Below are 15,160 nucleotides of genomic sequence, written 5' to 3'. Positions count from 1 at the left end.
AAAGTAATTCCCAATTGTACTCTTGCATAATAATCTCTACATAAATTGCTGACAAAAAGGAAATTCTCTTAGTCATTGATTTTTCTCCCCTGCTTCTTTCCTACAGTACTACCTGCATATGGATGGGAGAGGCAATTATGAATTCAAACAGATAACAGAAGATACAGTTGAGTTTGGCTCTTAGAATCCAGAGAGCTGTACTGCTTCAGTGAATTCATTACAGAACACACTTAGAAATATACAGTACATTGTAAAATAAAGTTGAGCTTGTTTGTTTTTAAACAAAGCAACAAATTAGCTATGAAATGATTGAGAACAAGTTGTTACAATTAATATTATATAGGAGATTGCTAATTGTGTATATGTTGGTTTAATTATTAATATGTACTAAGAATGTCCTTATTCTTGTGGTTAAAAACCTGCCTAAATTAAATTGGGCTTAAATCAGTGTAACCTGATTCATCCTGGGATGTAAACCATTTGAAGTCAGCTAATTTGACTTTGATGGCTCTATCTTTTCCTTCAGTGAAGAACCCTATTAAAAACTGGGGTCATCATTTATCCTGTTCTAACAAGATAGTTTTGAGTTTCATTTTCTTGTGCTCCATGATAGTGGGAAACAAATCAGTGTATTATCAAAATGTACAACATTAATGCATAATAGCATTTATTACACGGTGGCAGATTTCTTTAGCTGCCACCACTACACTCATTCCTTGTATATGTCTTGGGGTACATTTGACTCCAGGAAAGCCATTTGAATTTTCTTTGGCTAAATCATAAATGTGCCCCTCTCGATCTGCAGTATTGAGTTGTTTTGAGGGTTCTTTGTGGTGATATAACAAAAATTTATGTGCAGTCTTGCTTACAAGGGGTGGTTACTATGTTTCACACCTGATCTTCCCAATGTTTGGGATATTAAAACACAAAGTCCTTATATATCAAGCTCAAGGTCTTTAAGAGTGTTAGATTTTTAAAAAGAATCGGATGGATTTGTGTATGGTAGAAACCCATTCATTAGAAGTATGGTGGTTACACGGCATTAAACTCCGGATGAGCCATAGGAATGCACTACAGGAAGTAATGCACTGAGTATGCAATGTTATCACTGTCTTTGACCGTGATTTTATGTTGGAGAAATATGTTATAAATGATTATACACATGGGTGAATTATGTTTCTTAGGCACTGGTTTATCTCTGTGAATCTTGAATAGCTTTTTTATATTTGGGTTATTATGTTGAACTATCCTAAGAGAAATTGATTTCAGCTCACCAAACCACATTAATGACTTGTATTATTTGCACAGGGAAAACTGAAACCCGAATATTATCAATAAGCTAGATATGAAATCAGTTTTATCAAACTAGGGTTTAGAAAGGGGCATTTTATATTCTTATTTCTGTATAACTGATTTTGGTGTTTTGCAGAATTAACTATGAGAATCACCGGCTACCAAAGTAAAACTTGATGTACTGATTCCATAATACGTAACTTTCAGTTTTTACCACTCTCTTTGGCAAACTTGTATACTTACTTATTTTCTGTTCAGATTAAAAAGAATCAGATATCCTGTACAACCTTTCCTTGTTCTTTTTATTCTGCTATCTAAAAACTGGGTAGTTCATACATAGTTCATATAATCTTGACTTGAAAAACACAAAAATAAATTGACATTCAGAAATCTCTTTTAGCACCCAATGTCTCTTTTTTTTTTTTTTTAATTTTTTTTTTTTTTTTTTTTTTAACGTTTATTTTTGAGACAGAGAGAGACAGAGCATGAACGGGGGAGGGTCAGAGAGAGGGAGACACAGAATCTGAAACAGGCTCCAGGCTCTGAGCTGTCAGCACAGAGCCCGACGCGGGGCTCGAACTCACGGACCGTGAGATCATGACCTGAGCTGAAGTCGGCCACTTAACCGACTGAGCCACCCAGGCGCCCCCCCAATGTCTCTTTTAAAAAAGTTTTGTTAAATTTGATTTTAACAGAATGAATTTCTCTTTTAGAAAAACCACCATAACACCTTCAGTGTATCAGGGCACCTGGCTGGCTCAGTTAGTAGAGCATGTGAGTTGATCCTCGGGGTCATGAGTTTGAACCCCACGTTGGATGTAGAGATTACTTAAAAAAAAAAGTTAAACTACAAACTTCAGTGTACCTCACAAATGCTGCCAAATAACCAGGAGACCTTAAAAGATATCAGTCCTGGGAAAGATTTTAAGTTACAGAGGAAATTTTAGATTTTCAGTTTCAAGATTACCCTAAACCTACTAATAGCTGCCTCCTAATCCCTTCTGTAATGGATGTTTACCATCAAAAAGCCATTTTGGGTTTTTTAAAAATTTTGTCTTCCTTTTAAAATTTAACAAACATTAAAGCGCCTCACCATTTGAGGCATAGAGGAATATCCTTCTCCTGGAGAATCACCATTACATTAATGTAATGATGGTTCTGAGAAGATCTACAATAAAGAAACCAAACATTCCTAAAACATGATTGAACAGGGAACATCTTTTTCATCATAGTTCCTCGTAACATCGACTATAGGCTGCACTGGGAAATAGCAGTTTAATCTGAAAAATAAGCCAAAGGATAAGTTTTATCCAGGAGCAACATACTATTGCGTACCAAGTGTATCACTCTGTTCTAACACCAAGCTTCTAGTTTTCATACAACAGAAAATAGGGATGTAAACAACTAAGGTTGTTTGCTATGCATTAATGGAATAAACATGTATCTAGGGTTTGCCTCTGCAGGGCAGGAAAAATGTTACCTTCCCCTTCTTTGGGTTTTTGGCTGGGCCTGAGAAGTTGACACAAGACGGACGAACAGGAAAGAAACAGATTTATTTAATAGAAGTTTTCGGTGGCACAGAAGCCCTCATAAGGAGATGACCCAAAGACGTGGCATAACCTAAAGGCTTTGATACTGGGTTGAACAAAGAGAGGCAGCTGTGGAAAAGCAGATAAGGTATGTGAGGAAGCCAAGAAAAAAGGTCTTGTATAGAATTCTCTCAGTCTCAACATCCTGCCCTTGAATGAGGATGGTACTTTCCTTCTGGTTGAGGGAGGACATCTTCAGAATGGGGAGGACAAGTATTAGCTTGTTTTCAGAAAGAAAAAGGGCGGAGTCAAAGTGCCCTTCTTGTACCTGTTTTTTTTCTGTGTCTTTAGATCGCAACTGTCGTTATGCCGAAGTAAGCATGTCTTGGAGCGGCATATTTTGCCACCCTTCACCTTTTTCCTCCTCTCCTAATGATTAGCATTTGACTTAAAACTGTAGTGATACTATAGGTTGTATCATTTCCTTATGTAATTTTCACACTTTTAAAATTGGTGTTTAAAAGTGTAGTTTGCCTAAAGGCGGAGTGAATTGTCTTCTGTCAGATGGACTTGAGCATTGTTAGTTGTAGGAAACTGTTTACATTTTTACCTACACCAGTCATTTTTCCTTTGCAAGTCATTGAAATGTTCTGACCTATAAACATATGCATGTCACTTGGAAAAAAATCTACCAAAAATTACTGAAAAACAGTCCCCTCCTCACCCCTAGAGGCAACCATTTTTAATTGTTTTGTGGTAATTCTTATTTTTAAAATAATATGCTCTACAGCTATTTCTAGATTTATCAATTTTAAAACACTTCCTATTGCCCATTTGTCACTGGCCCTGAACTCAGGACTGACCTCCTGAACTCAAACTCCTAGAAGCTTCTGCCTCAGTCATACTTTTTGAAAACTAACTTAAATGCTGGAACAGAAAAAAGAAAAATCTGAAGGAGACACCTGAGCAGATGAATCAAAAAATGCTTCAGCCTCATTATAATGGTAAAATCCCCTGAATGTTCATCCCAATCCCTACTAACAGGAGCCTGTCTTCTCTTGTTTAGGGAGTCACTGCTTTGGAAATTACACCCTGTGATCTCATTGTGCACATGAGGACCTTGTGAGGCAACTCCCACCTGGTGCAGTCTGTCTATAGGTCACCAAGAAGCGGATCAACTTTGGTCCTGTAACAGATTTGGTGACCCAGATGACACTCTCGTCCTTCTGAGGTTCTATATTTCAGTTCCCTGGTTTCCCACGGGCAGAGCAGTGGGTAACAGCAGCTGCCCAGGCTATTGGGGCCAAGCGAGGATTCCTTGGGGGGACTCTCCCTTGTTGGTGCCTGTGTTACCCTACAGCATAAGAGACGAGGCTGGACCCAAAAGTCAAAGCCACCTGCAAGGTTTTAACAGGTGTTACAGGTCTAGCTGAAGGGAGGTACCTTATAAAGAGGGAGGCTTACATAAAGTTCCCGCTCCAATCCAATCCGCTAATAAAAGAAAAAAAAGCCACCTCATCCAGATTGGTTGGAAGGGCCGTGTCCCTACTGGTCGAAATTGGCAGGCAATTCAGGTTGGCACTTTTGGGAGCGAGAGTCTTCTGTGTTAAGCCAGACTTGTATATGGGGCCACGTCGTGGTCACAGTCTCCTCCTGCTCTGTAACAGAAGCAGTTTAACAATAACAGCCCCCGGTGCAGAAGGTTTTTCACTTGGAGCCTGTTCCATAGTCCCTAACTGTCTCAACCTGTGTTGCTGGAGCGGCCTCACTGCCCCATTGGGAGACCCAGCAGCTACACTGAGCCTTCTGTTCAGAAGATCCTTCCACGGAGGTAAGTGGTGCTGATCCCACAGCACAGCTAGAAGAGTTACTCTTCGAGTTGTCTCACAAAATGTGGGTAATTCGGCAAAAAAAAAAAAAAAAAAATCTCGTTAGTCAAGCATACTTTGTTCAAGTCAAGCTGGGGGATTGAATGCTCCTTTAAATCCAGCCTAATCATCCCTGGGTTGAAGGATTGCAGCAGCCGGCTGTTTAGGGACTGGAAGCACTGGCCCAGCAAAGCGGGAACAATCTATTGAGGGCTCATTTAGGGCCGGGATACCTGGTTGGTCTATTTGTCTCAGATACCTGACATTGTTGTGTTGTTTAAAAACCCGTCAGTCTTCCCAGAGAGGCTGTGAGATTGTGTAAAAATGCATACAAATTGGGACCCTGAGGCCCAAGGTAGTCAAGTGGTCCTTAATACCCGTTTCTTCCTTTTTTTAAATATATTTTTTTAATATTAATTTTTTTTTTTTTAATTAATGTTTATTTTTGAGAGAGAGACACACAGAGAGTGTGAGTGGAGGAGGGGTTAGAGAGAGAGAGAGAATCTGAAGCAGGCTCTAGGCTCTGAGGTGTCAGCACAGAGTCCGACGCGGGGCTTGAACCCACAAACTGTGAGATCATGACCTGAGCTGAAGTCAGACACTTAACCGACTGAGCCACCCAGGCACCCCTAAATGTTTATTTTTGAGAGAGAGAGAGACAGAGTGCGAGCAGGGGAGGGACAAAGAGAGGGAGACAGAATCCTAAGCAGGCTTCAGGCTCCAAGCTGTCAGTCCAGAGCCCGTCTTGGGGCTTGAACTCAAGGACCATGAGACCGTGACCTGAGCTGAAGTTGGCCGCTTAACCGACCGAACCACCCAGGCGCCCCTTAATACCTATTGCATATCTCAAAGTGCTCCAGATATCTGCAGAAAACTTCAAAAATTGGCCATAGGTCCCAACACTAACTCCACTCAGTGGACAGAGACAGCTTTTAGGGTATTCAATAACTGATATGTGACAGAGGGTGAAGAAGAAGACAAGAAAATGAAGACAGACTGCCGTTGTGGCAGTGGCTCCAGTCTGCATGAGGTAACTCGGGAAGAAAGGAAGGCCCCATGGGTGAGTGTCCCTAGTCCCAATCGTGGGACCAAGATACCAAAGACAAGATAGGGTTACAGTCAGTGTGCGTATTGTAAGCACGAGGAGCGCTGGGAATGGGATTGCCCATACTGCCCCGGGGAAGGAGAGGGGATGGGCAAAACCAAATCATTCCAGGTGCCCCTCATAGAAAATCAGATCCTCATCTCCCACGAGGAGCACCTGTGGCCCTAGTAGAAGAGTCAGTTGGCTTTTTCCTTGATACTGGGGCTGCCTTCTCTCTGCGGATCACCCAGGACGATAGCCTTTCCAGTAAAAATATAAGAAGAGTCTCGGGAAAAAGAGACCAAAAGATTTCTGGAGCTTTTGACCTATGAAACAGGGCCCAAATTACTAAAGCACCCCTGTTCAAACCCGGCCCGCGGCTTCCATAGACTTACTGGTCATCAAGGATAAGTACAAATCTTAATAAGGTTTTTGTGTCTAAGTGTGCAATGTTTGACCTCCGGATGGTTGTTAAAAGTAATTTGTAAAAGAACTCCATTTGATTTAAAGGCAAGTGCTTGTAAGAATTGGGCATTGTTGGGGTGCCTGGGTGGCTCAGTCATTTAAGTGACCTGCTCTCTATTTTGGTTCAGGTCATGATCTCACGGTTTGTGAGATCGAGCCTTGTCTTGGGCTCTGTGCTGGCAGCGAGGAGCCTGCTTGGGATTCTCTCCCTCTCGCCTGATTGTTCTTCTCTCTCAAAAATAAACAAATAAACTTAAAAAAATTGGGCACTCTAGAACTCCAAAATATAAACTAATCCAAATGCTTTTCAAGTTCACATGATCTGTGATAATCTCTTGTAAATTAAAATCCAAGTTTGTTGAGCATCAGCATATCTTTTGGAGTTATCAACATCAAACTTATTACAGTAATCAGCTTTTATTCTACCTGAATTTATGGTGCATCTGTTGCACCTTGTCAATAAAAATGGCTTAAAGTGATGGTTGATTTTTGTCTGTGAAATCATTAAGAACAAGTAGGTTGAATAGATAAAAAGCCCTGTAGGTAAACTTGTGAGTGGCTTCCAAAATCTGTAGTAACCTAAAACTTTAAATCTTTGCTGGATTAGATGATAAACTGGGTTGAACTCACTGGATATATAAGTTGGATAAAATATGGAAACGTTGATCACTAAAAATAAGCTTATTCACTTTTGTCCTATTACAGAGAAACTAACAATAACTTGGATCTGTTAGTAATCATATTTTATGCTTTATGAAAAATGGTATTGTGAAAAGTAATGTTTTTAGGAATGATGAAATATATCCAGAAATTTGCTGACCTAAATAGTTCTGGTGTAACAGCTCACAATTGCTTTACTACTTAGTTTTTACTAGAAATTAAAGTCTCTAAGCATTTGGAATTCTAATAATTGTAACTAAGACTACTGGAAATAATATGGGAAATGACTCTGTATGCAAGGAAAGTAAGATATGTGTTTTTGGTAAGAAAGGTATGAGGAATGGAAATACATTTTTGTTGAGGAGAAAGAAAGTAACTTGTCCTAAAATGAGACTGGTTGTATAGGAGAGGGAAAATTCAGGATAAAATCTGAAGTTAAAAAGAAAATTGTAGAAAGCCTGTGAAAAAGGAATCTCTGGAAAGGAGTTTTATGTGTGATCAGGACTGAGATGGGAATGAATGAGATTTATTGATTGATTGATTGATTGATTTATTGATTTATTTATAACTCTACCATTTAATCATTTATTTATTCAGTCACTACCATTGAAGACTCTGTGGGCCGGTTACTGGGCATTCCTGGATTTATTCAATATTTATTCATTCAATATACATTATTTTAGTGCTTACCACATGCTCTTTACTATTCCAGACTCCTTACTGTATTCTCTCCCTAGGACTATAATCTTGGGAGGTTCTAAAGATGGTCAGCCATGGGAAACTGTGCATGGCCACGGAGTCCAAATTGAACATTTTTAAAAATATAATTTATTGTCAAATTAGTTTCCATACAACACCCGCTGCTCATCCCAACTGCCCTCCTCAATGCCCATCACCCACTTTCCCCTCTCCCCCACCCCCATCAACCCTCAGTTTGTTCTCAGCATCCAAGAGTCTCTTATGGTTTGCCTCCCTCCCTCTCTGTAACTTTTTTCCCCCCTTCTCTTCCCCCACGGTCTTCTGTTAAGTTTCTCAAGATCTACATATGAGTGAAAACATAGGTTATCTGTCTTTCTCTGACTGACTTATTTCACTTAGCATAATACCCTCCAGTTCCATCCACATTGCTGCAAATAGCCAGATTTCATTCTTTCTCATTGCCAAGTAGTGTTCCATTGTGTATATAAATCATATCTTCTTTATCCATTAGTCAGTTGTTGGACGTTTAGGCTCTTTCCATAATTTGGCTATTGTTGAGAGTGCTGCTATAAACATTGGGGTACACGTGCCCCTATGCATCAGCACTCCTGTATCCCTTGGGTAAATTCCTAGCAGGGCTATCTCTGGGTCATAGGGTAGTTCTATTTTTAATTTTTTGAGGAACCTCCACACTGTTTTCCAGAGTGGCTGCACCAGTTTGCATCCCACCAACAGTGCAAGAGGGTTCCCATTTCTTCACATTCTCACCAGCATCTATAGTTTCCTGATTTGTTCATTTTAGCCACTCTGACCGGCATGAGGTGGTATCTCAGTGTGGTTTTGATTTGTATTTCCCTGATAATGAGTGACATTGAGCATCTTTTCATGTGTCTGTTAGCCATCTGGATGTCTTCTTTGGAAAAGTATCTATTCATGTCTTCTGCCCATTTCTTCACTGGATTATTTGTTTTTCAGATGTGGAGTTTGGTGAGCTTTTTATAGATTTTGGATACTAGCCCTTTGTCCAATATGTCATTTGCAAATATCTTTTCCCATGGAATGAGTGAGTTTTAAAAGTACACTGGTATAGGGGCACCTGGCCTAGCTCAGTCAGAGGAACGTGTGACTCTTGATCTTGGCTTGGGGTCATGGGTTTGAGCCCCACATTGGGCGTAGAGATTACTAAAAAAAATAGAATAAACTTAAAAATATATACTGGCATAGGTTGGAATTTGATTTACTCTTGATAAAAAATTATAAACAAAGTTTTTTCTTGGGGCACCTGGGTGGCTCAGCTGGTTGAGCATCCAACTCTTGATTTCAGCTCAGGTCATGATCATGGGATTGAGGCCTGCGTTGGACTCTGCACTGAGCGTGGAACTTGCTTAAGATTCTCTCTTTCCCTTTGCCACTCTCCCTTCTCGTGTTCTCTCTCTCTCTCAAATCAATCAATCAATCAATCAATCAATAAATAAATAAGTAAAGATTTTTCTTTATCTACCCAGGAAAAATGGTTTCTATGCTTTGTTTTTATCAGGTCTTTGATTATTTAAGAAAACAGAATCTTCTTAATAACCTCCTGTTGAATCTCTTATTACCAGCTTGGGCAAAAGTTTCATAATGATCTGTGATCCCACTTAGACATGGGCTTTAGAACCTTCCAATATTTTTTTTTACAAACTTCCCCAAATTCAAAATCTAAATGAAGTCTTTGACTAATTAGGCTTGTTTATTTGGTTTGGGAAACATTATCAACTAAGCAATGATAAACCTTCTTAGGTTATCTTGTATGGGTAAATGCTATGGCTGTTCTAGAAATTAAATGAAATCCCTCAAGTTCTAGTAGGTCCTGGTATAATATCATCACTGGTAATTCTGATTATTGAGGTGTTGTATATCACAAAAATACTATAGCCAGCAAGGGATATATAAGGTATTGAAAGGAAAGGCCCAAATTTTGAAGGAAGCTGTAAAGTACTTGGGGTTTATGATGTCTGAGGGGCAGTGAGGTCTTCCTCAAGAAAGGAAAATAGTATTATGTCAGCTGGCCCACCAAGGACCCACAAACAGTTGTGTGGGTATTTGGGAATGGCTGGTTTTGCCCCATCTGGATTCCTAATTTTGCCAATTGCAAAACCCCTTTAGGATAATCTTTAAAAAAATTTGTTTTAATATTTATTTTTTTTTTTTTAAATTTTTTATGTTTTATTTATTTTTGAGACAGAGAGAGACAGAGCATGAATGGGGGAGGGTCAGAGAGAGGGAGACACAGAATCCGAAACAGGCTCCAGGCTCTGAGCTGTCAGCACAGAGCCTGACGTGGGGCTTGAGCCCACAGACTGCGGGATCATGACCTGAGCCAAAGTTGGACACTCAACCGAATGAGCCACCCAGACGCCCCCCTTTAGGATAATCTTAAAAACAGACCTGTTTTTAAGAGACAGACCTGTTTGAGTGGGATTCAAGCATGTGATTAGGTTTGCTCTAGTCACAAAGGTCTCAAAAGTGAACTTGTGTTCAATGCAGAAGTATAGGTATTTGTTTCCATTTTAGATGGGGGGGAGGGCAGACGGTCCTCACTGTAAAGATAATATATATTTTTTAGTGTTTATTTATTTTTGGGGGGTGGAGAGAGAGAGAGTGAGCATGAGCAGGGGAAGGGCAGGGTGGAGGGGGGGAGAGAGAGAGAGAGAGAGAGAGAGAGAGAGAGAGAGAGAGAGAGAATCAATCCCAAGCAGGCTCTGTGCTGTCAGCACAGAGTCTGATGTGGGGCTCGATCTCACAAACTGTGGGATCATGACCTGAGCTGAACTCAAGAGTTGGATGCTTAACTGACTGAGCCGCCCAGGCATCCCAAAGATAATATTTAAAAAGATGTAAAGGAAGTGAGGGAGCTGGCCATATGGATATCGGGAGAAGAACATTTTAAACAGAAGGAAGTGGTAAGTGTGAAGGTCATGAGGCAGCCATGCCTGGCCTGTTAAAGTGTGATAGGCAGCCTCCCTATTCTCACCCCCTGGTGTTCATACCTTTATAAAATTGGCTGTCACACTGAGTTAGTGCTGGCCCAGTATGATGAAAGAGCACAACAGAAGTGACCATGTATGACTTCTTTTTTTTTTTAATTTTTTTTTTTTTTAACGTTTATTTATTTTCCTGAGACAGAGAGAGAGACAGAGCATCTGAGCTGTCAGCACAGAGCCCGACGTGGGGCTCAAACTCACGGACTGTGAGATCATGACCTGAGCTGAAGTCGGATGCTTAACCGACTGAGCCACCCAGGTACCCCGACCATGTGTGATTTCTGAGGCCAAGTCAGCAAAGGCATTGTGGTTTTGCCTTGATTGCTTGGATCACTCACCCTGAGGGAAACCAACTGCTGTGATGTTGAGGACACCCAGGCAGCGTGAGGAAAGGTCCCAGGCTATAGCCAGGCCTCTTGAATACCCTGATTGAGAAGTGCTTCTGATTCCTTCCTGAAGTCTTGACCAAAGGAAAACATGACTTTTGATGTTTTCTTTTCATTAAAAAAAATTTGTTTTAAGTTTACTTATTTTGTGCGAGAGAGAGTATACAAGTGAGGAAGGGTCAGAGAGAGGGAGAGAAAGAGAGTCCCAAGCAGACTCTGCACCATCAGCACAGAGCCTGATGTGGGGCTTGATCTCCCAATCTGTGAGATCATGACCTGAGCCGAAACTGAGAGGCAGACACTAACCTAACCTGAGCCACCCATGTGCCCTGCTTTTGTTATTTTTAACTGCCAGACTTAGGGATGCTTTGTTATGCAGCACTGGATTACTAACGCCTGATGAAACATTAAAGAGGCAAAAGTAATAAGACAGTGGGTCAAGGGTTCAGAGAAGCAATGAGGGCCTAGATTATGTGGGATTTTTTGGTCACAGAAAGCACTTTGACTTTCGTGTCTGATGGGAAGTCATTGGGGTGACATGATATGACTTAGGTTTGAATAGGCTCCCTCGGGCTGCTGTGTTGAGGCATGGACTACACACATAGGGGTAGAGGCAGAGGAGTGGGTGAGGAGGTCCTCACAATAATCGCATAAGAGGCCGTGAGGACCTGAGGACTGGGGCAGGGTAGTGAGTGTGGTGAGCAGTGGTAAAATTCTGGATGTATTTTGAAGGTAGAACTGATAAGACTTGCTGAAAATAAGTTAAAAGCCTGGACAGAATATAAAGAAGCAACCTCTTAAAAACATCCTAGATCCAGCATATAGTGAAGAATTACCTAGCCGAGATCAAGGAAAGGCCTAGAGCTCAGAAGGATAAGCTAGAGATGCTCTGTCCTGGAGGTAATTGCAGAGCCCAGAGCAGGAAGCTGAGAGCTAGAGTGAGTCTTTGAATTGGGCTCATAAGTGTCAGTCAGCTGCTGCCGAGAATGGGAACCACTGCATGCTCTGAGCAGCTATCCTGGAAAGACAGAACAGGCTAAAAAACCCTGAAAAAGATCCTGGCTAGTTTGTGCCAAGAAACACAGGAAAATTGGTTGAGACTATTATTACCAATATCCCTTTCTAGGATAAGGGCTGCCTCAAGAGGTAAACTAAAACTTAGCTTATTCAAGATGACTTATGGGAAGGGCGCCTGGGTGACTCAGTGGGTTGAGAGTCCAACTCTTGATTTTGGCTCGGGTCATGATCTCATGGTTCATGAGATCGAGCCCCATGTCAGGCCCTGCATTGACAGTGTAGAGCCTTCTTGGGATTTTCTCTCTCTGTCTCTCTCTGCCCCTCCTCCACTTTCTCTCTCTTTCACTCTCTTTCTTTCTCTCTCTGCTCCTCCCTCAAAATAAATAAATAAACTAAAAAAAAAAAAAAATGACGTATGGGAGGCCCTTTCCTACAAACTCTACTCCTCCTCACTGCCTGACCCAGAGGGTTCTCTGGCTATTAAGCATATAATTAACCTTTGACAAGTGGTGGAGACACTCAACGAGTATGGAAGCTTTTACCTCCCCCTACCTACTGAAATTGGACTTCACCCAATGGACCTGGGGAGAAGGTGTACCTCAAAAGTTGGAAAAATGGGTTGCTGCAGGACCAGTTACGCCCAACTAGACAGGGCTCCACCTAGTAGTATTAGCCACACATTCTTCCTTAATATTAGAGGGAGGGGCTCAGTTGGGTAGCTCAGTTGGTTAAGCGTCCGACTTTGGCTCAGTTCATGATCTCACGGTTCATGAGTTTGAGCCCCGCGTTGGGCTCTGTGCTGACAGCTCAGAGCCTGGAGCCTGCTTCACATTCTGTGTCTCCCTCTCTCTCTGCCCCTCCCCTGCTTGCTCTTTCTCTCTCCCTCTCTCTCAAACATAAAAATAGACATTTAAAAAAATAAATAAATAAAATAAAATTAGAGGGAGTCATGGCCTGGATCCACCACTCCAGAGTGAAAAAGGCACCGGCACCAGAAACTCAGGAGGAGGCACTCCCAAAAGAAATGACCACAAGTACAGGTATGAGTCACTTACAGGCCTGTAACTTCTGTTCTGCATCCACGAGGTAAGTGAAGCCCCCACAGGTAGAGGTTCTCAGGTTTGAACTCTGAGAGTTTCAATCTGAACGATACTGGCTCTGCTGATGTGGTTTCTTCAGTCTTGTCTCACCCCTTGAGTGGGTGAAATCATTTTCTCTGCGACTGTTCAATAACGAGTGCCACAGATCATAGTTAGCACAGTAAATGGATAGTTTTCTGGTTCTCTTTGTCCATTGGGTTCTAAGAGACCGGGTGCGATGTTTTAGCCTTACGATCTCAAAATGAACGCTTTTCCTGATATTAGTTTTTGTCACAGTCGTTCTAGGGATATCTAAAACTATCAACACAGCAGGGCACTCTTGGGAATTAAATTCTCTGGTGAATTTAAGTAAGAGATACTAGACTGGCTGTGGACTACCTGTTAGTGGGAGGAAGGTCTGTGCAGTAATTAATACTTCATGTAGTACCTGGATTAATACCTCAGCTGTAGTAGAAGTAAATATTAAGAAAATCTTTGATCAGGCAGCTTGCCTACCTACCTTCAACCAAAGAGGAGGACCCTCCAGAATGTGCAGAATGGCACTACCCACCCAGGATCACATGGTTCCTCTCTTCTCTGGGGCCACTAATAATCCTGCTATTCTTATCAGTTTTTGGACCCTGCATACCCAACTCTTGGGTAGTTTGGGGTCAAGCGTATGGAGGCTGCAAAACTGCAGATAGTACTAACACAAGGGTGTGAACAGCTAGAGGTTAAACCCGGTGACACACAAGCATGTCTCAGACTAGCCGGGAAAACAGTTCTGCTCCTCTACTAACCCCTGTGACGTCACACACGTCAGGCAGGAAGTAGCTGCGGGAGATGGCCCTTTGGCCTGTGCCCCTGAAGGATGAGGAGCAGAGTAAAACTAGAGGAGGGGTTTTGTCACCAGCCTGACCTCCTGAACTCAGGAAACTCCTAGAAGCTTCTGCCTGTCCATCTTACCTTTTAGAAACTAACAAACGGCTGGAACAGAAAAAGAAACATTTGAGGAAAGCACCTGAGCAGATGAATCACAAAGTGCCAGAAAGTGTCTCAGCCTCCTTATAATGTTACGTTGACCCTCTGAATCTTCATCCCAAGTGCTTATAAAAGGAGCCTGCTCTGCCTTGTTCAGGGGGTCATGGCTTGGGGAATCAGCATTCCCTGTGGTCTCCTTTCTTGTACAAATAACATGACCTTGTGAGGCAATTCCACATGGAACTGGTGTCTGTAGCTCACGCAGGAGTGGCACCCCCTTTGGTCTGCCACATCCTCCACTGAGAGTTAAATCATTTAAACCATTTAAATTCATTTAAAATGAATTTTAAACACTCTATTGAAGCATAATACATAGGCAGCAAAGTCCATCAATCTTAAGCTCCATGAGTTTTTGGAAAGTGTGCATACTCATTATCACCCTCCAAATCAAGAAATAGAACGTTTTTACATCTCAAAGGTCACCCTCCTGTTGCCTTCTAATTCTCAGCCCCTAAGAGCCACTATTCTCAGTTCTGTCACATAAATTACTTGGTCTGTTTTTGATATGTATTAGATATGATATCTAATATATATCATATATATTAGATACCCTTCTGTGTACAACTTCTGTTCTTCAACCTTGTGAAACTGATCCATTGTAGATGTGGCAAGAGGTCCCTCATTTTTATTGCTGTATAATATTTAATCATATGAATAGACCATACTTTATTCACCTTCCCATTGGTGGGCATTGGGTTTTCTGTTTGGGGCTATTACAAATAGCCCTAATAAACATTCTTATGCACATCTTTTGGTGCCCATGTGTGTGCAATTTTGGAGTGGAATGTGTTCAGCTTTGTTATGTTTTGCAGACTGTTCTCTGAAGCAGTTGTACCATTTTTACACTCCCACCGTTAAGTATATGAGAATTCCAGTTTCCCCAGTCCTTGCCAATATTTGATATTGCTGGTGGGTTTTTTTTTACTTTTTTCTTTTTACTTATGTATTTTTAGCCATCAGCAGCAAATCTGGTGGTTTCATTCTGCATTTCCCTGATCAGTAATGAGGCTGAACTT

At 41.4% G+C, this 15,160-nt stretch overlaps 1 protein-coding gene across 6 annotated transcripts in view; it reads left to right on the top strand.

Annotated features, from left to right (window-relative positions):
• Positions 1-1,687, top strand: part of ABCD3 (ATP binding cassette subfamily D member 3) — a 113,141-nt gene extending 111,454 nt beyond the window's left edge. For all 6 annotated transcript variants that reach the window (XM_058716492.1, XM_058716498.1, XM_058716495.1 and 3 more), the window contains one exon: positions 107-1,687. In XM_058716492.1, coding sequence (XP_058572475.1) covers positions 107-184 — 78 coding nt within the window. In that variant the 3' untranslated portion in view covers positions 185-1,687. The remainder of the gene's footprint in view (positions 1-106) is intronic.
• Positions 1,688-15,160: the final 13,473 nt, after the last annotated feature.

Source organism: Neofelis nebulosa, chromosome 2, assembly GCF_028018385.1.
Source record: "Neofelis nebulosa isolate mNeoNeb1 chromosome 2, mNeoNeb1.pri, whole genome shotgun sequence".
NCBI lineage: Eukaryota > Metazoa > Chordata > Mammalia > Carnivora > Felidae > Neofelis > Neofelis nebulosa.
The sequence above is the reverse complement of the archived record's forward strand: the minus strand, read 5'-3'. Positions and strand labels throughout refer to the sequence as shown.